Source organism: Suncus etruscus, chromosome 11, assembly GCF_024139225.1.
Source record: "Suncus etruscus isolate mSunEtr1 chromosome 11, mSunEtr1.pri.cur, whole genome shotgun sequence".
Classification (NCBI taxonomy): Eukaryota; Metazoa; Chordata; class Mammalia; order Eulipotyphla; family Soricidae; genus Suncus; species Suncus etruscus.
The window spans coordinates 79,708,325-79,730,190 of NC_064858.1; the positions used below are offsets into that span (position 1 = coordinate 79,708,325).

The following is a 21,866-nucleotide window of genomic DNA, read 5'->3' on the forward strand; positions in this document are numbered from 1 at the left end:
TGGGAAATGTGGGAGTCCTGGAGCCCAGGGGGAGCACAGGGCCGTGAAACGCTCCTCAGCCAGATCCTGCCCTGTGCACGGCCATGCGGGCCTTAGCCAGGACATAACTGCCCTCTCCGACCCGCTGGAGCGAGGACAAGAGAAAACGGGTCTGGATTCCGAGGTACTGGAAGGAGCAGGTGTCAAGCAAGGGAGGAGAGTAGAGGAGGCTCACTGGGAACGGGAGCCCAGCAGGCCCCAAGAGGGGACGCCAAGGGGGCGTGGCCTGGGCGGGACGGCACGTCACGTGACGGACCATCATGGCGGCGCCCAGAGGCCTTCTCGGTTCCCGGAAGCCAGCCTGCGAGGGGCGGGCGCGCGGCCGGAGCCCGAGCCGAAGGTAGAGCGGGCAGGGCAGGCCGGGCGGCCTGGAGCCCGACGAGTCCGGAGCGTCCCCGCAAACGGGGGCATCAGGTGAGATTGGGGGTTCTGGGGGAGGTCCTGGGTCGGGGCTAGGGGGCGCTGGGGGTGGCTGGGGACCTGGAGAAGTGGGGGACGGGTTGCATGCTCAGGATCCCGCAGTCACTAAAGAGGCTCGGCTCGCACGGGTCGGATGGATGCTCAGGACTGATACCGAGACTTTTGAGGGCACAGATGTGCCCCCTAGAAAAAGCATGGGAGGGGCCGGGTAGGTGGCGCTGGAGGTAAGGTGTCTGCCTTGCAAGCGCTAGCCAAGGAAGGACCGCGGTTCGATCCCCCGGCGTCCCATATGGTCCCCCCAAGCCAGGGGCGATTTCTGAGCACATAGCCAGGAGTAACCCCTGAGCGTCAAACGGGTGTGGCCCAAAAAACAAAAAAAAAAAAAAAAAAGAAAAAGAAAAAGCATGGGAGGTCGTAGAAGTCTGCAAAACCTGCGGGCCCTTTAGGACTGGAGGGGCTGGAGTTTTTGGAGGGACGCCCACTTTGGTTTTGCCAGGTAAGGGTGGGATAAAGGTTTAAGTCTCCCCCATCACACTTAGCCCTCCCAGCCTCATAGGAGAAGGCTCAGGTGGGGTACTCCTTCCACCCACCCAACTGGTCCCTCCAGTCTGAAATCCGGGGGAGTGAACTTGGGTGGGGAAGTTCGCCAGGCAAGGGGTGGGGTGGGGCTGCCTTAGGCTTAGGTACCCATGACAGTTCTATCTGAGCAATGGCTGTGATTCTGCACCCCTCTTTTCTCCCCAGGTCGTCCCGGGGCCCGTCATGCTGGTGACTGCCTACTTTGCCCTGGTGGTCCTCCTGTTCTCCTGTCTGGGGTTGGAGCTGTCGAGATGCCGGGCTAAGGCCTTTGGAAGGGCCTGTAGCAACCCTTCCTTTCTTCAGTTTCAATTGGACTTCTATCAGGTTTATTTCCTGGCATTGGCAGCTGACTGGCTCCAGGCCCCCTACCTCTATAAGTTGTATCAGCATTACCACTTTCTGGAGGGGCAAATTGCCATCCTCTATGTCTGTGGCCTTGCCTCCACAGTGCTCTTTGGACTTGTGTCCTCTTCTCTGGTGGACTGGCTGGGTCGCAAGAAGTCTTGTGTCCTCTTCTCCCTCACTTACTCTCTCTGCTGTTTAACCAAACTCTCTCAGGATTACTTTGTGCTGCTGGTGGGCCGAGCTCTGGGAGGGCTGTCCACAGCCCTGCTCTTCTCTGCCTTTGAGGCTTGGTACATCCACGAGCATGTGGAGCGGCATGACTTCCCAGCTGAGTGGATCCCAGCTACCTTTGCCCGAGCTGCCTTCTGGAACCATGTGCTGGCTATTGCGGCAGGTGTGGCAGCCGAGGCTGTGGCCTCCTGGATGGGCCTGGGACCTGTAGCACCCTTTGTAGTTGCCATTCCCCTTCTGGCTCTGGTCGGGGCTTTGGCCCTTAGAAACTGGGGCGAAAACTATGAGCGACAGCGTGCCTTCTCAAAGACCTGTGCTGGTGGCCTGCGCTGCCTTTTAAATGACCGCCGAGTACTGCTGCTTGGCACCATACAGGCCCTATTTGAGAGCGTGATCTTCATCTTTGTCTTCCTTTGGACACCTGTGCTGGACCCACATGGGGCCCCATTGGGCATCGTCTTTTCCAGCTTTATGGCAGCCAGTCTGCTCGGCTCTTCCCTGTACCGCATCGCCACCTCCAAGAGATATCACCTTCAGCCCATGCACCTGCTCTCCCTCGCTGTCCTTATTGTTGTCTTCTCCCTCTTCATGTTGACTTTCTCCACCAGCCCAGGCCAGGAGAGCCCGGTGGAATCCTTCATAGCCTTCCTACTGATTGAATTGGCCTGCGGGCTGTACTTTCCCAGCATGAGCTTCCTGCGAAGAAAGGTGATTCCAGAGACCGAGCAAGCTGGTGTGCTTAACTGGTTCCGTGTACCCCTGCACTTACTGGCCTGTCTGGGTCTCCTGGTCCTCCATGACAGCGACCGGAAGACGGGCACTCAGAACATGTTCAGTATCTGCTCCGCTGTTATGGTTATGGCTCTGTTGGCAGTGGTGGGGCTCTTTACAGTGGTCAGACACGATGCTGAACTTCGAGTGCCCTCACCCACTGGAGAGCCCTATGTCCCTGAACTCTAACCTTGGGTTAGGACAAGGGGACTGAGATGGACTATTGAGCCCTGCCTCCCTAGGGTTGCACAGATCTCACTGTTACTGACTTTATGATGCTCTGGCCCTTTCCAAGGGCCCCCCTATCAGTGCTTTGTGTTGGGAAGTGCATGGGGTTGATGGCCAGGAAAGATGCCAAACATTGCTCTTTGTTACTCCCTTTCTTCCCTCTCATTTAAAAATAAATACTTTGAATCATCTGATTTATTCACTCTTACCTGTTCTTCCCTCTCCCCAAGTAGATTCTGATAGAGTAGGTAGTTGGAGTTTGAGCATAGGGTCTGGTTATCAGCAGATGTGGGTTTCTAACCTTACTGAAACTGTCTCCAATTATTTATTTGTTTAGGGGCTACACCTGGCAATGCTCAGGGGTTGGTTATTCCTGACTCTGCACTCAGGAATCACTCCTGGTGGGCTCGGGACCATATGGAATGCCACGGATTGAAACCAGGTCATCAAACCTGGGTAGGCTGGCTGCATGCAAGGCAGGTTTACACCCTACCTGTTCCAGCCCACAGTCTCCAGTTTAAACAGAGCTGCTGGAATCAGCTCTCAGGGCTGGGTGGGAAATGCCCGAGGTTCCAACTCTATCCAGATCTCTGCCCTGGGGACAGGTACTTTCCTTTAATTGTTGAACAAAAACCTTGCTCCTTTTCCAGGGTGAAAGAATCTCTGGAACATGTGGGGAAAGCTGAAGCCACTGAGCAAAGATTCCAGAGGCCTGGCCTGCTTTTGATTTGTTTTATTCTGGGCTAAACCTGGAGTAGTGAGGAGGGGAGCTACTCTAAGCATAGTACTTGGGAGTGGTGGTGGTGGTTGTCACTCCAACTGGTATTCGGGGTAGAAGGAAATAAGTGCTAGGATCAACTCCAGAGACCATATATGGTGCTGAATATTGAAATAGGGTCGACATGGGCCAGAGAGATAGCATAGAGGTGGGGCGTTTGCCTTGCATGCAGAAGGATGGTATTTAGAATCCCGGCATCCCATATGGTCCCCCAAGCCTGTCAGGAGCAATTTCTGAGCATAGAGCCAGGAGTAACCCCTGAGGGCTGCCAGGTGTGACCCAAAAACCAAAATAAATAAAAGTTTACAGTTAAGGGGGCTGGAGAGATAGCATGGAGGTAGGACGTTAGCCTTGCATGCAGAAGGTCGGTGGTTCGAATCCCAGCATCCTATATGGTTCCCCAAACCTGCCAGGCGCGATTTCTGAGCATAGAGCAAGGAGTAACCCCTGAGGGCTGCCAGGTGTGACCCAAAAACCAAAAAAAGAAAGACAGAAAAAAAAAATTGGCCACGTACAGGGCAAACTCCTCACTCCCTGTCCTATCTCTCTGGCCCTGAATATACCATTTTGGTCTAGCATTACCTGGGCTCACCAGGTTCTGAAGCTTTGCATGAAAGCTAGTAAAAAGCTGCTCAAGGAAGAGAGCAATGAACAGGTGAGGGACTGGGATATCTTGTCTGTACCTGACTCTTCCACACCCAGCCTGAATGAGGGTGAAGGAGCCATCAGGGCAGGAAACACTACCAGTGGGAACACCAGTTCTGTGGGCCCCTCCCTGCCCCACCTCTGATTATATCTGCCTTTTCTCCTCCCACCAAAACCTGGGCTTCTCAGGGGAAGTCAGAGCCAGCTAAGGAGGGTGGGGACTGAGGAAGAGTAGGCTCAAGGGCGTGTCCTAGAATGTGCTAGAGAAGGGCATTGGGGATCTACCTGTTCTGGCAAGGGATTGCCAACCTTTCCTGGGACCCAGACTACTTTCCAGACTGGAGATGTAAGATTCAAAGACTTGCAAGTGCCAACTTGTGTGAGATTGTGAGATACAGTGTCAGCTGGTGCGGGTTAGATGGGCTTGAGGGTGAGGCTGAGGGGAAGGAATGGGTGGTGGTCTCAGGTCCCTATTTGGAGCAGCAAAAACAATCTTCCTCTACCGAGGCTTCAAGGAGTAAAGTTTAGCTTACGTACAGGAAAACATAGCTTTTCCTTCCCCCATCTTGAGGCTGAGATAGATTCTGTTGCAGTAACTTTACTTCCTTTTACTGCCTGTTGAGTTCAAACTAGGTATATTTTGTAGTTATCTATAGACTTTTCATCTGTCCCTACCATAATATGATCTCGGTGAGACAGGAAGAAGCTATCTCATTCATTTGTCTCTCCCCATACATACACACACATGGGGTTTAGCTTAGGACTGCTCAGTAAATATCAAGAGGGTTAGACTATTCACATCTGACTTTGAGTTGCCCTTTTAGTCTGTAGAGAGAGAGTGGTGCTAAGTCTCTCCAGCACCATCAGGAGTAGTTCCTGAATAATCCTTGAGTACCACTGGGTGTGGCCCAAAACCCAAAACAAAACAAATTTGGCACCCAATGTAAACACTACATAAATGTTTGCTTCTGGGCCCGGAGAGATAGCACAGCAGCGTTTGCCTTGCAAGCAGCCAATCCATGATCAAAGGTGGTTGGTTTGAATCCCAGTGTCCCATATGGTCCCCTGTGCCTGCCAGGAGCTATTTCTGAGCAGACAGCCAGGAGTAACCCCTGAGCATCGCCGGGTGTGGCCCAAAAACAAAAACAAATGTTTGCTTCTACATTTATTAAAAAAATTTTTTGGGGGGGGGCCCGGAGAGATAGCACAGCGGCGTTTGCCTTGCAAGCAGCCGATCCAGGACCAAACGTGGTTGGTTCGAATCCCGGTGTCCCATATGGTCCCCCATGCCTGCCAGGAGCTATTTCTGAGCAGACAGCCAGGAATAACCCCTGAGCACCGCTGGGTGTGGCCCAAAAATAAAAAAAAATTTTTTTTGGGAGGGGGGCCAGAGCGATAGCATAGTGGTAAGGCATTTGTCTTGCACATGGCCAATAATGGACAGACCCTAGTTCGAATCCTGGCATCCCATATAGTCCCCCGAGCCTGCCAGGAGTGATTTCTGAGTGCAGAGGCAGGAGTAACCCCTGAGCGCTGCTGGGTGTGACCCCCCCTCCAAAAAAACCAAAAATTTATTTTTCAATCCATGTCTGGATTTTGGGGTGATACTGTGTAGATAGAGATGCATAGAGTACAGAGCTTTCCAATGCATCCCAGTAGTTGGGCGATTCTCAGGAATGTTTATTCTTGGTCCTAGCCCAAACAAGTATGAAGCTCTCTGAGAGGCCTACTTTGGGGTATATGAGCAGCTGAGAAGGGTGTCAGTTAGATCCACTTGAACTCATTTCCTTTTCCTCAAGTGGGAAGGTCAGCTTGGTGTCAGGCTTGATACACACCATCATCTTTCTTCACTAAGAGGATCCTGCTTTTCTGATTTCTATCCAGCTGGAAACACTATTATTTGATATGGATCTTTTATTTATTTTAATTGTGGGGGACCACTCCAGTGATGCTTACTTCTGCCTGTGCACTCCTGGTTGGCTCAGGGAAACAACACATGGAGCTGGGATTGAACCTGAGTCAGGTGCATGCAAAGCAGGTGTCATACCTGCTTTACTATCTTTCAGGTCCCAAATATGGAGCTTTTTTTGTTTTGTTTTTGGGTCACACCCAGCCATGGTCAGGGGATACTCCTGGCTCTACGCTCAGAAATTGCTCCTGGCAGGCTCTGGGGACCATATGGAATGCCGGGATTTGAGCCACCGACCTTCTGCATGCAAGGCAAACGCCCTACCTCCATGCTATCTCTCAGGCCCCAATGTGGTTATTTTTAATTTTTCTTTAATTATTGTGAATTACAGATACTGTCCCCTTTTCAGAAAAAAATAGTAAATTGAGGCATCAGTAAAGAATACAATATACTGCAGGAGCTATTTCTGAGCAGACAACCAGGAGTAACCCCTGAGCAACGCCGGGTGTGGCCCAAAAACAAAAAAACAAACAAACAAACAAAAATAATACAATATACTGGATGCTTGCAGTACATACTGCTACAAGAAATCCCTGACCACTGCTGAGAAATTGAAGGCCAGAGATATAGTTCAACCCTTGGACTGATTTGAACTATATATATATATATATTTTTTTTTTTTTTTTTTTTTGGTTTTTGGGCCACACCCGTTTGACGCTCAGGGGTTTCTCCTGGCTATGTGCTCAGAAATCACCCCTGGCTTGGGGGAACCATATGGGACACCGGGGGATCGAACCGCGGTCCATCTGCTTGCAAGGCAGACACCTAACCTGTAGTGCCACCTTCCCGGCCCCTGAACTATATTTTTAAAGCCAGAACTTTACAAGTTTGAAGTCCAGAGTTCTGTTTCCTATCATCAAAAAAAAGAAAATTGAGCTGGCACTAACATCTGTTCCTCTGTCCAGACTGAAGTTAAAATCTTATTCCACAGGAGTTAAAAAGATAGTGCAGAGTAGGGGCTGGAGATATAGTACAGCAGGTAGGACATTTGCCTTGCATGCAGTTGACCTGGGTTAAATCCCCGGCATCCCATGTGGTCCCCCAAGCCTGCCAGGAGTATTTTCTGAGCACAGAGCTGGGGGTCACCCCTGAGCACTGCCAGGTGTCGCGCCCCCCTCAAAAAAAAAAGATTAGTCTAGGGGTTAAAGAACTTGCCTTGTATGCAGCAAACTCCAATTTGATTCCAGACATTACATATGTTCCTCTGAGCACAATCAGGAGTGATCCCTGAACACTGTTGTTGCATCAAGCCCTTTGGATGGGCTTGGATGGTGGTGGATGGTGATGGAGGCCTTCTCCTCCAGGCCATGACATGTGGCTCTGCAACTCCCTTTGGGGTGGCGGTGAGGAGAAAACCCCCTCACAGGCAGGCTTCAGGAAATATCAGCTTTATTTATGCCCTAGCCACCACATGTGTGGTCTATCATAACCATTTACGCTGGATCCTTATTCAGCCCTACATACTAACTTGTCTTTTTTTTCTCCTGCTCCTTCTCCGTACTCCATCCTGGCCAAATCCCCCTTTGCCCCTCAGGCAAAACCTTTTATAACCTTCCAAGACCCTCCCAGAAATGGGAGGATCTATTAGCAGGTAAGATTACACTGGAGGAAATGGGGTGTGTGGTTACAACCACTGTGTGTGACTAAAAATAAATAAACAAGGGGGCCAGAGAGATAGCACACTAGTAAGGCGTTTGCCTTGCACTCGGCCAACACAGGACGGACCCTGGTTTGAATCCCAGTATCCCATATGATCCCCCAAGCCAGCCAGGAGCAATTTCTGAGCACAGAGCTAGGAGTAACCCCTGAGTGCCGCCAGGTGTGACCCATAAATCAAAAACTAATAATAATAAAAAATAAAACCTCTTCCAGGGGCTACAGCAATAAATAGTAGAGTGGGTAACGTACTTGCGTACTTGCCTTGCATATAGCTGACCAGCTGACCTGGTTTTAGTCTCCAGTATCTTATATGGTCCCCTGAGCTTTGCAAGGTATGGCCCAAAAACAAAACTAAAAAAACACAAAGTTCTTTCAGCATTCTATGCCTCTTTACAAACTTGGGGTTCAAGAAAGTAATCAAGTGATGTGCCAGTTTTATACTAATTCACTGATATCTTGATTCTCAAATTTGGCCCCCACCAGGAGTGATACCTGAGTGCTGAGCCAGGAGTAAGCCCTGAGCACAGCCAGGTTTGACCAAAAACAAAACAGAAACAACAACAACAACAACAACAACAAATAAACTGGTCTGGAGAGATAGTCCAGTGGATAAGGAGCTTTGTTGCATGTGCCTACCCAGGTTCTATTCCAAGCATCCCATATAGTTCCTGAGCACCACCAGAAGTAATTCCTGAATGCAGAGCTAGGAGTAACCCCTGAACATCACTGAGTATGGTTCCAAAACAACAACAAATGAAAACAAGTATTTTTTTTTGGTGTGGTTTTTGGGTCACACCCGGCTGTGCTCGGGTTATTCCTGGCTCCAGGCTCAGAAATTGCTCCTGGCAGGCACGGGGGACCATATGGGACGTTGGGATTCGAACCGATGACCTCCTGCATGAAAGACAAACAGCTTACCTCCATGCTATCTCTCCAGCCCCACAAGTACTTTCTTATATCTTATAAAAAGTAGAAGGGGAATTAAAAAAAAAAAAAAGAATTTTGGGCAAGGGGAGGTATCTCAAGGGTTGGAGCACATGAGGAACCCCTAAGTTTGTTTGTTTTGGGATTTTGCACCACACCCAAGTAGTCCTTCCTCTGTGTTCATAGATCACTCCTGATGATGTTCAGGGAACCATTTGGGATGCTAAGGATCAAACTCAGTTCAGCCACGTACAGGGCAAACATCCAACCCTCTTTACTATTTATCTGACTCCACAGCCACATGTTTCATCTACATAGTTTCCTAGTATCAATAGAATTAACCTCCAAAACAGCCCCTATAGGAAAAGAAAAAAAAAAAAAAAAAAAAGAAAGGAAGGACTGGAGAGATATTGTCGACAGTATAAGGCATTTGCTTTGCATGTGGCTGATTTCCTTTCGAGTCCCTGACACAACATATGGTTCCCTTTGAGGTCAGAGAGATAGTATAGTGCGTAGGGCGCTTGCCTTGTGGCTCATCTGGGTTTAATTTCCAGCATCTCGAGTGATCTCCCCAGCCTGCCAACAGTAATCCCTGAGCACCACTGGATGTGGCACAAAAACAAAAACAAAAAAACATATGGTTCTCTGAACACAGTCAGCAGTCACCCCTGAGCACAGTCAGGAATAGCTTGCACACTGCTGAGTATGGCCCAACAATAAAGAGAAAGAACCCAGAGAGAAGGAAAGAAAATGGCTAAATTCTTTCTTGAGTTTAGGATCAAGTAGATATAATATGTAGTGATAAAGTCCTAGAATGCTTTACAATATGTGAACACTGATTGCTCAGGTATTTAGCAAGAGGACATGAGGACATGAGTTCTGAAAGAAATTGATGATGACCTCTCATGACTTTTGTCCCAGAAGAGAAATGTCATCATGTCTATGACACATTGAGCACCTGTGTTAAGATCACCTTTAACATACCAACTTATCATTGTATCCTCATTGAGATTCTCTGGACATGTCATTGTTAGTATTTTGGATTTCTATTCTTTATTTTTTTGGTTTTGGGGTTACACCATATGGTACTCAAGAGATATAGCTTGGGGGACAGTGGTTGCTTCCAGCAGGGAGGACCTGCTGGGGGGACTATGCAGTGCCCGGGAGCAAACTGGACTTCCCTCCTGCAAAGCCTATGCTTAGCCTATTGAGCTACTTCACTAATCTTGGGTTTTATCTATTTATTTGGGGTTGGAAGTTGGGTCACATCCTGCAGTGCTGGAGGAACCAAATGTGGTGCAGGGAAGTGTTTGCATGTGAGGCAAAGGCAAAATCCCTGTACCATCTTTCAGGACTTTTATTTATTTATTTATTTATTTTTTTTGGTTTTTGGGCCACACCCGGCGGTGCTCAGGGGTTACTCCTGGCTGTCTGCTCAGAAATAGCTCCTGGCAGGCACGGGGGACCATATGGGACACCGGGATTCGAACCAACCACCTTTGGTCCTGGATCGGCTGCTTGCAAGGCAAACGCCGCTGTGCTATCTCTCCGGGCCCCAGGACTTTTATTTTTTTTTATTTTTGGTTTTTGGGCCACACCCGTTTGACGCTCAGGGGTTCCTCCTGGCTATGCGCTCAGAAATCACCCCTGGCTTGGGGGACCATATGGGACACCGGGGGATCGAACCGCGGTCCATCCGCTTGCAAGGCAGACACCTAATCTGTAGCGCCACCTTCCCGGCCCCCAGGACTTTTATTTTTAAATTGTCTTCCTTTCTAGACTTTCAGCTCTTCAAAGAGGTTGGTGGTGGTAAAAAAAAAAAAAAAAAAAAGAGTGACAGGGGCCGGAGAGATAGCACAGCAGTAGGGCTGTTGCTTTATCTTGCATGCCGTAGACCCAGGAGGGACCCAGTTCCATTCCCGGTGTCCTATATGGTCCCCCAGCCTGCCAGAGTTTCTCCCAGGAGTAACCCCTGAGTGCCACTAGGTGTGGCCCAAAAACCAATTAATCAATAGATCAATAAATACATACATAAATAAAGTTTTAAAAGAAAAGAGTAACAGAGGAAAGTTCTAGAGTTCATTAGGAAATTAACTCTAAAGACCAGATCAGTGAGATGAATTTTTGACTGGAGGAAGAAAAGAGAAGCAGAATCAACTATATTTGTATGTTTGGGGAGGAGTTTAGTATTTATTGAACATGTCATTAAAGGCCAAAAGATCCAGGTAGCAGGGTGCTTATCTTGCACCAAGCTGAGTTGGTATGGTCCTCAACACTTCAAGGAATGGGCCGAGAGATAGCACAGCAGCACAGCGGTAGGGTGCACACCCCAGAGGGATCAGTTTGATTCCCAGCACCAGTAAGTTTCCCCAGCCTGCCAGTGGGTGTGGCTCAAAAACCAATCAGTAAATAATTTTCTTTTTTAAAGAAAGCACTGCCAGGGCCAGATAGTATGGAGGTAGGGTGTTTGCCTTGCATGCAGAGGGACGGTGGTTCGAATTCCAGCATCCCATATGGTCCCCTGAGTCTGCCAGGAGCGATTTCTGAGCGTAGAGCCAGGAGTAACCCCTGAGCACTGCCGGGTGTGACCCAAAACCAAAAGAAAAAAAGAAAAAGAAAAAAGAAAGAGCACTGCCAGGAGTAATTCCTGAACCCAGAGCTAGTTGTTACTCCTGAGCATCGCTGGGTGTGGCTCAAACCAAACCAAACAAAAAAGCCTAAAAGACCCCAAAGAATTTTTCCAGTTTCCTGTCACTCACAGCTCCTTTAGTCCCCCTACTCTATACCCAGTAAGAAAGGTGACTGTCTTCCTAAACTCTCAACTACAATCATTGGAGGGAAAGCTAAGTTGGAAGGCTGAAAAGTCAGAGAAATTGATGTCGTTGCTCCTAGAAAACTGTATTTTTAAAGGATTCCATGAAAGTCTATTCCCTTATAGCCATCCCCCTAATAAACTAAATTTGCTTCAATTTCCAAGTTCTCTTAACTGTCCTATATCTATACTTTGTTTTTGTTTTTACTTTTGGGCCTCACTGGGCGGCGCTCAGGCATAACTCCTGGACCTGAAATTGCTCAAAAATTGCTTCTGGCAGTCTTGGGGGTGTGGGGGGACCATAAGGGATGCGAGGAAAGGAACCCTGCTCCCTCCTGGGTAGGCCGCAGGCAAGGCAAATAAATGCCCTACCTCTGTGCTATCTCTGCGGCCAGTCCTCTATCTATTCTTTTAGGTATTTACCCGCCTTCCTCCAGGTTTGAAGAGGGAGAAGTGGGAAAAAAGCGATTCAAGCAAGAGCAGAGACCCTAAGTAACAGCAGGGAGCGTGAAATGAGAGAACCCGCGCCCTCCAGAGGCCTTGAGCGCCCAGAACCAGCAGCGTGCCTGAACCGCTGGACTACATCTCCCAGCGTGCCCCGCGACCGACCGGTGTCACGTGCGCCCCCTGATTGGTCGCCGCGGATATTTGAAAGGAAGGCCTGGCGCGGAAGACGCGAGGCTGTAGTTTTGGGAGCCTTGTTGAGCTCTGAAGGTGGGCCTGAGATTCGATTCCTGGGCTTGAGAAAGCCGGGTAGCTTCGGGTGCGTTGAGGGCCGGAGGGGCTGTGAACTTCTGTGTGCGATGAAGAAAAGTGGGGTACCAGCAGTGACTTTAAAAAGCGACCGGGCTTGGAAAACTGGGAGACTCGGGAGGTCCTAGCGGGTGCCGAAGCGCCCAGTGCAGGCCTGCAGGGAGGACGGTTGGAGGGTTGGGGTGGGGAGACTGGTGTAAGGCCCTGGAGCGGAGGGGAGAAGGGGGAACAGTGGAAACGACCGCCTGAAAACGGGGTCCCCGTACCCCCGACTCCCAACCCCATCCAGCCTAGGATTTCTCATAGGATTCTTTGCTTCCCAGGTCAGGGGCCTTCGGGGCCTTCTTCACCCTCTTGAGCTCCTTGAGGCATTGGCCTACAGCACCCCAATTTTTTTTTTTCTTTTTCCCTAGCTCGCCGACGCCATGAGGAGCTTCAAAGGCGTCGACTTTGAGACTCTGCTAAAGAGCCAAAAGGAGGCTGAAAGCTTGCTGCTTGACTTGAAGGTGGGAGTGCTGTTTGGGCTCTGGGTATAACTGACAGTTGGGGGTGGAGGCGTGGGGTTGAAGAGAGGTAGGTATGAGGGAGAGAGAGAGAGAGTGGCTCTGCTTTCCTTGCCACCTCGCATGCCTCAGCTTCTCTGCAGAGGACATTGAGGTCCCTGTTCGCCATCCAGATTTCTGCGATTTTCTCTTTTTTTGGCTTTTTATCTGTTTCTGTAGGAAAGAATTTCAGGAGGGGCCCAAATGATAGTACGATGGGCAGGTTGTTTGCCTTGCACTCAGCTGACCAGGGTTCAATCCCTCATTCCATAGGATCACTCCCTAGCTACGAGTGATCCTTGAGCACCTCAAGTCTCTCTCTCTCTGTCTCTCTCTCTGTCTCTGTCTCTGTCTCTCTCTCTCTCTCTCTCTCTCTCTCTCACACACACACACACACACACACACACACACACACACACACACACACACACGAATTTCAGGTTTCAGGAGGAGACAAATAACAGAGTAAAGAACTTTTAGCAACTACGAGCGGGGGAGACAGAAGAGAGGGAATGCAAGCTTTACCTCCAGAAAGAGCAGAGAGATTTCCAAAAGGAAAGGAATGGCAATCCCTATGTTGGGGTGTGAGCACTCCCAGGAGTGGAGTGTGTCCCATCAAGTTCAAGGAAAAGGAGTGGTTGGCACTATTGAGATAAAGTAGAGAGTGTAGGCCTCTGGCTTCTTCAAAGCTGATTGTACAAGGTCTAGAGCCATGCTTGGGGGGGGGGGGGGTCAGTCATCCATAGGGTTCTAGAGTTCAGCTCAACACTCCTGAAGCTAAAGCATTAACTTCAGCTTTCTCTCCAGCCCTTTAAAGCTAGTCTTGGATTTTTTTTCTTTTTATTTATTTTTTAATTTTGGTTTTTGGGCCACATTCAGTGGTGCTCAGGGGTTCCTCCTAGCACTGCATTCAAGACTCACTCATGGTGGGCTCCATGAACTATATGAGATGCTAGGGATGGAACCTGGGTTGGCTGCATGCAAGGCAAGTGCCTTTCCCACTGTACTATCATTCTGGCCCAAGTCTTGAATTTTTCTTTTTCTTTTTTTTTTGTGTGTGGTTTTTGGGTCACACCCGGCAGTGCTCAGGGGTTATTCCTGGCTCCAGGCTCAGAAATTGCCTGGGAGGACCATATGGGACGCTGGGATTCGAACCGATGACCTCCTGCATGAAAGGCAAACGCCTTACCTCCATGCTATCTCTCCAGCCCCCAAGTCTTGAATTTTTCTAAGCTGCCCTGCCATGAAATCCATGCCTGGAGTGTTGTCAAATTGGGGCTACCTGAATTGTCACTTAATGAGTCATTTATGAATTCAGCCTTAATGAAATTCACCTGAAATTCATTGCCAACTAATCTACTTAATTTTTTAATATGAATTTTAAATTTTATTTTTATTTTTGTTTCGTTTTGGGGCCACACCTGGCAGTTCTTAAAGCTTACTCCTTGTTTTGTGCTCAGAGATCAATCACTCCTGGCATTCCTGGCAGCTCTCAAGGGAACATATGCAGAGCCAGGAATTGAACCTAGGTCAGTCAATTATAAGACAAGTACCATGGGCCTGAGTGATAGCACAGCAGTAGGACATTTGCTGTGCATGTGGGGTGCCCCCACACCCCCGTATGGACCTGGGTTCAATCCCTGACATCCCATATTGCTGCAGACTTGTTGCGTCTTAGCAGTTCTCGTGAGTCATAGTCCTTTCACGAGAGGAAAATGGGTACACGAGCGGATGAATTTGAAATATGAAATAATACCACACGCAGTGTATGTGGGGTCAACACATTTCTGGCAGGAGTGCGACAAATTTAATCTTCAGGCAAGGGAGTATATAAAGGGTAAAGAGAATCATATCATAAAAGGAATGCCAACATTTGTTTCTTACAAAGTACAGGAACTATCAATGTACATTGTTTGATTTTAAAACAAATACACATAGCTTTAGGTGGTTTATAACCTTAGAATAGAATAGGTATCAGTTAGGAGTTAAGAGGATAAAAGGAAGGCTAATTTTTATTTTTATTTTTATTTTTTTTTGTGGTTTTTGGGTCACACCCGGCAGTGCTCAGGGGTAATTCCTGGCTCTAGACTCAGAAATTGCTCCTGGCAGGCACGGGGGACCATATGGGACCTCCTGCATGAAAGGCAAATGCCTTACCTCCATGCTATCTCTCCGCCCCGGAAGGCTACTTTCTTTTTTTTTTTTTTTTTTTTTTTATTTTTTTTTATTTTTAATTATGAGAACAAAGATGTAAAGAAAGAGGACAAGGTAAAGTTACAGTGGAAGGACAATCACCCATAACATGTCAGGAGAAGTCCCCTTGCTGATATCTTAACTTTGAACTTTCAGCCAAAGAACATTAAGATAAATAAAACAGAATCCATGTACAATTACTTTGTCCCTCAAGTCCCCAGATTGTAACACATTATAATATTTCTTAACAGCACACAAGGCAATCTAAAGCCATAAAACTTACATAACTCCTTAAACATTAGAGGCATAGTATTTTTTACATTTCCATGTACATGCATATTAGCTTAAGTTAACCTCAAATTTTAAATGTTTTTTTTTTTTTTTTTTTGGTTTTTGGGCCACACCCGGTAATGCACAGGGGTTACTCCTGGCTATGTGCTCAGAAGTTGCTCCTGGCTTGGGGGACCATATGGGACACCGGGGGATCGAACCGCGGTCCGTCCAAGGCTAGCGCAGGCAAGGCAGGCACCTTACCTTTAGCGCCACCGCCCGGCCCCAAATGTTTTTTTTTTTTAAGGATTAGAGTCAAAGGAGCACAGTAAAAACGGTGTTAGAATGGCAATTGTTGTTTGCATAGGCCCACCAAAATATGAGGGGCATGGAAAGGAATAACCTTGGCCTAAATACAAAGAGACCCTACCCCTGAAGTTTCCTGGCATAAGACCAACTCTAGGCTCCAGGCACGCTAGATCGTCCAATCCAAGACATTGTCTGTAGTGCCAACACACTTTTATTTTTCACACAGACTCTGTTGTTGGTATCATGTTTCTGTATTAAAGATCCTGGAATCTGTATATCCTACATTGAAGTCAGGGTGTGGAGCGTCTTCTTGTTTCACCTCACTATTAAAGGGTAATGCAGGAAGCCCTGTATTGTAAGCAGGTCGTTGCTGTTGTTAAGTCTTCTCAGTGTTAAGGAAAGTCTCTTGAGTAGGTCGATGTCTGAGCAGTGTAGGGTCTTCTGTGGTAGAGGATTGCTTCTAGGTGATGTTATAGACAAACCTGGATGTTTCGTGGATGGCTTCCCTGGTTCAGGGGTGAATGGAAAATGCCCTTTCTTCTGAGGCCTGTGCCAGGTCGTTATGTCAATGTTCAGAGTGTAAGGTCCCTTTGCACTACAACTTTGTGTGTTCCAAAGTATGTATAGTATTTTCCCATTTTAATGTGCCTATGCAAAATGGAGCAATGCCAAGTGGCGTTATTGGCGCATATGGGGGCCGTAAGAACAAGTCCAACAATCCCCATGACATGGTTCAATCATAAGCATTAAACTGGGGGACTCTTTCACCAAAATTTCTTGTTGAACAACTCATAAAGAGAAGATAAAAAGTGGTTAGAATCGGGCCCGGAGAGATAGCACAGTGGCGTTTGCCTTGCAAGCAGCCGATCCAGGACCAAAGGTGGTTGGTTCGAATCCCGGTGTCCCATATGGTCCCCCGTGCCTGCCAGGAGCTATTTCTGAGCAGACAGCCAGGAGTAACCCCTGAGCAACGCCGGGTGTGGCCCAAAAACCAAAAAAAAAAAAAAAAAAAAAAGTGGTTAGAATCATCACTGTATAAGGGAATATTTAGTAAGACTTATAGCTGTCAGAGAAAAAATACAAAATATTCTAAAGAAATATGTGTCCATTTTATGTCTTTTGAAACAGTTTGGGGTTGTTACACACAATGCATGGCTTTGGTCTGTGATTAGGATTGTGCAGTACTGAAGTTAAAAGGAGTAATGTGGGGCTTGGAGAGATAGCACAGCGGCATTTGCTTTGCAAGCAGCCAATCCAAGACCAAAGGTGGCTGTTTCGAATCCCGGTGTCCTATATGGTCCCCGTGCCTGCCAGGAGCTATTTCTGAGCAGACAGCCAGGAGTAACCCCTGAGCAACGCCAGGTGTGGCCCAAAAACAAAAACAAACAAAAACAAAACAAACAAAAAAGAGTAATGTGGGTTAGTGATGTTTGGAGGGGGGTGAGAGAGTTAAAGAGTAAAAATGAGCTTTGTAGGGATGTGGGAAAGGTCAGAATACAAAATGGACATTCTGGATACGCAAAACTTAACATAAGGATAAGGAATACCCTTTTTTTTTTTTTTTTTTTTTTTTTTTTTTGGTTTTTGGGCCACACCCGGTGACGCTCAGGGGTTACTCCTGGCTATGCGCTCAGAAGTCGCTCCTGGCTTGGGGGACCATATGGGGCGCCGGGGGATCGAACCGCGGTCCGTCCTCTAGCGCCACCGCCCGGCCCCAGGATAAGGAATACTCTTTTTTTTTTTTTTTTTTTTGGTTTTTGGGCCACACCCTGTGACGCTCAGGGGTTACTCCTGGCTATGCGCTCAGAAGTTGCTCCTGGCTTCTTGGGGGACCATATGGGATGCCGGGGATCGAACCGCGGTCCGTCCTAGGCTAGCGCAGGCAAGGCAGGCACCTTACCTCCAGCGCCACCGCCCGGCCCCAAGGAATACTCTTAATACATGCAGTGTGTGCGGGGGTGCTAGCCCCCACGCGGTTTTCCATATGTAGACTGGTCAGAAATTGCCAGTGACAAACTTAGTGCAACTGAGCAAAACTCAGCACACCCCAAGTTAGGACCCACCATTTCTGGCCTCCTGGGCTGCCACCCCAGAAGGCCTGGAGGCCAGGGGCAGAAGAGGGAAGGCTGGGGGCTTATCAAGGCTCCCAGCACACCCAAGTTAGGGAGAAGGCCTTCCACATGGGGTCTCCCCAAGCCCCATGCCAGCTAGAGCTAGCCTCCAGCTCAAGAGAGAGAGCCTACTTTCTTACATATCAAAGTAGATCCTGGCCCTAAGTGTCATTACTGATGTAAATAAAGGGATAGCAGGAATCCTAGTTTTCTCCTAATAACAAATATCCTTAACCTGAGGGAAATAGTATTCTAGCTAGGGGCTAAGACCCACTTCCTATGATCTAGTAATAGAAAGAGATAAAACTTATGAAAGGGGTACAGAATTATACCTAGTAAAATAGCTTAATTCTATACTGGCCAAACCTGTTTGTTAGCATGTATACAAAGTGACAAGGAAAGTCTCTGAGGCAAAGTCATTCTGCTGTGGTGCTCAAAGGCAAAGAGAGAAGACCATTGTCTTGAAGATGCTATGTTTTCTTTTTGTTTGTTTGTTTTTTTTGTTTTTGGGTCACACCTGGCAGTGCTCAGTGGTTACTCCTGGCTCTATGCTCAGAAATCGCTCCTGGCTGGCTCAGAGGACCATGGTCCTCTGGGATTTGAACCGATGACCTTCTGCATGAAAAGCAAACACCCTACCTCCATGCTATCTCTCCAGCCCTGAAGATGCTATGTTTTGACTTGGCCTTTGGAAGTAAATAGGCTGACAGAAAGAGAGGTAGCTGGCTGGACTTTGAGTAGCAAATATACTTAGCCAGCAGGGAACTTCTAGCAGCTTTCTTTGGTACTGAAATTTCTTTATGACTGCAGGATAACTAAGGCTGAAATTCTGTAGTTAGCAAAGGAGACAAAATCAAATAAAAGGAAAAGAGAAATATAATGTCACAGCCATGTCAAATATAGCCAGTAATCCACGCAGGGGTTATGATTGACTTCCACCGATGGGCCTTCTGGCTGATATTTTCTTGGGGAAAATTAGGCACTTCACCGGGAAAGTCAAAAGACACATTTGGAATGTGCTTTCCCTTTATAATGGAGACATCCATGTTACATGTTGTGACACCGTATAGTTCCCCAAGCTTGACAGGAACGATTTCTGAGTGCAGAGCCAGGAGTGACCCTGAGCATCGCTGGGTGTGGCCCACAAACAAACAAACCAAAAATACTGCAATGGAAGACAAGAAGCTATCTTGTTATACTGTCTCTCTGGCTCTTGTTTGTTTTGTCTATGGCCACACCTGGCAGTGCTCAGGGTCAAGTCTACTTTTTTATTTTTTTTTGGCCACACCCGGTGGTGCTCAGGGGTTACTCCTGGCTGTCTGCTCAGAAATAGCTCCTAGGGGCCGGGTAGGTGGCGCTGGAGGTAAGGTGTCTGCCTTGCAAGCGCTAGCCAAGGAAGGACCGCGGTTCGATCCCCCGGTGTCCCATATGGTCCCCCCAAGCCAGGGGCGATTTCTGAGCACATAGCCAGGAGTAACCCCTGAGCGTCAAACGGGTGTGGCCCAAAAACCAAAAAAAAAAAAAAAAAAAAAAAAAAAAGAAATAGCTCCTGGCAGGCACGGGGGACCATATGGGACACCGGGATTCGAACCAACCACCTTTGGTCCTGGATTGGCTGCTTGCAAGGCAAACGCCGCTGTGCTATCTCTCCAGGCCCTCAAGTCTACTTCTAACTTGGTGCTTAGAGTTTTTCCTCGAGGAACCATGAGTTGCCCAGGATCAAACTTAAGTTTCTTGCAGCCAAATATGTCATACTATCTTTCATACCCCTGAACTTTTTTGTTATTTGTTTGTTTTAACCTATTTAAAGAAGTAGCTTAGTAGGGTCTTCTCTCCTGAGCAGCTGTATTTCAAATTGCTTTAATTGCCTTTTTTTCCTCCTTTGGTGACTACACTCACATATTACTTTTTTCCTAGGAATTCCTCTCCAAGAATACAGCTGGTTCTTCAAGCAGTCGATCTGATTCTGAGAGAAGACACATTTGTGATGCCATCTTGAGGGCTTGCAACAAGCAGCTGACTGCCAAACTGACCTGCCCTGGGTATCTGTGGAGCCTGCTAGAGCTGGCTGAGCTGGCTTCCAATGGCTACTTGATGTCCACCTCCCAGCACCCACCCCTCTACCTAGAACGAATTCTTATTGTCTTTCTTCAGAACCTTGCCACTCAGGAAGTCCCAGAGGCCACACTACGTCTTTCTCAGACCCTCCATGCCTGCTTACTGCAGAGCTCTCGGCAAGCTTCTCCTCAAAACTATGACACTGTAGCTCGGAGCAGCTTTATTGTGCTTTGGAAGGGGGCAAATGCCTTGTCAGAGCAGCGAGCTGCATTCTCAGCCCGGCTAAAGGCCTTGAGCTTTCTAGTACTCTTAGAAGATGAAAGTCCCCCTTGTGAGTTACCCCATTTTGCTTCTCTAACAGCCTCTCGAGTGGTAACAGCCTTTCAACTGTTTGATGCTAGTGGGCATGGTCTGAGTGAAGAAGATGCCGATTTCATAGGTGACCAGATCTCTGAGCAGTTGATCAGAGTCTTGGTGCATGAGGGAGGGGGCTCCCCTGGTCCTCTTTCTCCCCGGAGGGCCCTCTGTGTCATGGAGCTTACTCTGGAATATTGCCGCCGGCTCTGCTGGAGCTCTTTTCATGCTAAGGCCACCAGTGCAGTGGAGAAAGCCCAAGAGTACTTAAGAAACACCAATCTGGCCCCCAGCCTCCAGCTCTGCCAGATGGGGGTGAAGCTACTGCAGGTGAGGGAGGCAGGAGACCCGGTGGTGGCTGCGCTTCTGAATCAGGCAACAGCTATCCTGGACAACAGTCTTAAGACACCATCTCCTGCACTGCGGGCATTGTGTGAAAGCTGCCAGTTTTTCCTCTCAGGACTGGAACGAAGCGCCAAGAAGTGCTATAGACCTGATGCTATTCTCAACTTCTTTGGTATTCTCAACAGCTACAGTTCACTTCTATGGAGACTGAAGGATGAGGTGAGTTAAAGCCCTAGTGGATAATTTGGTATGAGGTTCTTTGAATTTATCAGCCAAAGGTTAGATCTGAAAGCTCCAGGCTTTGTCCTGGGGAGCTGCTCCCTGGCATTTTTAGCCAGAGCATCTCCTATTTAATCTGAGAGGATAGTGCGGCCTTTCTTGGGAACTAGTTACTCCCAGGGCTGCACCAGTCTGCTAGGACTCTGGCTCAGCCATTTTCTTCACCCCTCAAACACGCTTTTTTCCCTCCATAGGTCAATACAGATGATGCCAAGCAGCACCAGTCTTTGGTGCAGATGCACTTTCAGGCACTCTACCACTACATCTCGATGGTTTATGATTTTGTTGAAGGCGGTGGTGAGGTACGGTCTAATAGGAAAATAGTTGCACAGGGTACTGGGGGCTGGCTTGACTGCCTAACCCTTTGAAGAGGTCTAAGGTGGCCTTGACTGTGGGGTTGAGGTTGTGACTCACCTTAGACCTCTTAGGACTTTGCTAATTCTCTTGGTCTTCTGGTTCTTTCAGGTAACAGATTTGGCTGTCCTGGCTCAGTTAGTGGAGAGTTGCAAAGCTACTGTCCTCTTGCTGTTGAAGGTGTTACAGAGCTTATCAGGCCAAGAGCTGACTGACTGCATGGAGACAACTGGTTAGTGGCCTGGGCCTCAGAGACTGGGTTCTTGGAAGGCCCTTATGTCTTAGGCAGGCAGATAGTACTTTGGGTGCTTCTGACCATCTTCGGGCCCCTATGGTTAAGGGAAGTCATGAAAAAGATGTATTGGGGCCAGAGAGATAGCATGGAGGTAGGGCATTTGTCTTGCATGCAGAAGGACAGTAGTTCAAATCCAGGCATCCCATATGGTGTCCCGAGACTGCCAGGAGCAATTTCTGAGCGTAGAGCCAGGAGTAACCCCTGAGCGCTACCAGGTGTGACCCAAAAACAAACAAACAAAAAGATGTATCCATTAGGAGTAAGGAAATGACTATTACCTACTCCAGATCTAACAGCAATAGAAAAGGATGAGTTACACTGAATAGCTGATGTGATCTTTCACTCATTGGCTTTAAAAATCTAATTTGTTATTTGCTCATATTTGAAAAATGCTTATATAAGTTACTTTCTGATTCTTTTTTTTAATATAATTTTTATTTTGATCGTAGTGGCTTACATATTGTTGACAATATTATTTTAGGTACATATTTACATAAAATCAAGGGGGATTCCCATCACCAAATTGTCCTCCCTATACCTCCATTTTTGTCCTCCCTCCCATTTCCTCTTCCCTCACCCCCAGGGCAGCTAGAATATGTGGTC

At 48.0% G+C, this 21,866-nt stretch overlaps 2 protein-coding genes across 2 annotated transcripts in view; both read left to right on the forward strand.

Annotated features, from left to right (window-relative positions):
• Positions 1 to 304: 304 nt before the first annotated feature.
• Positions 305 to 2,807, forward strand: MFSD5 (major facilitator superfamily domain containing 5). Its single transcript, XM_049783485.1, has 2 exons — positions 305 to 453; positions 1,204 to 2,807. The coding sequence occupies exon 2, from the start codon at positions 1,222 to 1,224 to the stop codon at positions 2,572 to 2,574; it is 1,353 nt and encodes a 450-aa protein (XP_049639442.1). The 5' UTR covers positions 305 to 453; positions 1,204 to 1,221; the 3' UTR covers positions 2,575 to 2,807.
• A 9,771-nt stretch (positions 2,808 to 12,578) lies between these two features.
• The window catches only part of ESPL1 (extra spindle pole bodies like 1, separase), a 36,278-nt gene continuing 26,990 nt past the window's right edge, over positions 12,579 to 21,866 (forward strand). The window contains exons 1-4 of the mRNA XM_049783347.1: positions 12,579 to 12,659; positions 19,496 to 20,554; positions 20,809 to 20,916; positions 21,080 to 21,200. Coding sequence (XP_049639304.1) covers positions 12,579 to 12,659; positions 19,496 to 20,554; positions 20,809 to 20,916; positions 21,080 to 21,200 — 1,369 coding nt within the window. The remainder of the gene's footprint in view (positions 12,660 to 19,495; positions 20,555 to 20,808; positions 20,917 to 21,079; positions 21,201 to 21,866) is intronic.

What these genes read in the sequence shown, in the direction of transcription:
- MFSD5 (XM_049783485.1), top strand. Translation starts at nt 1,222, where the DNA reads ATGCTGGTGACTGCCTACTTTGCCCTGGTGGTCCTCCTGTTCTCCTGT.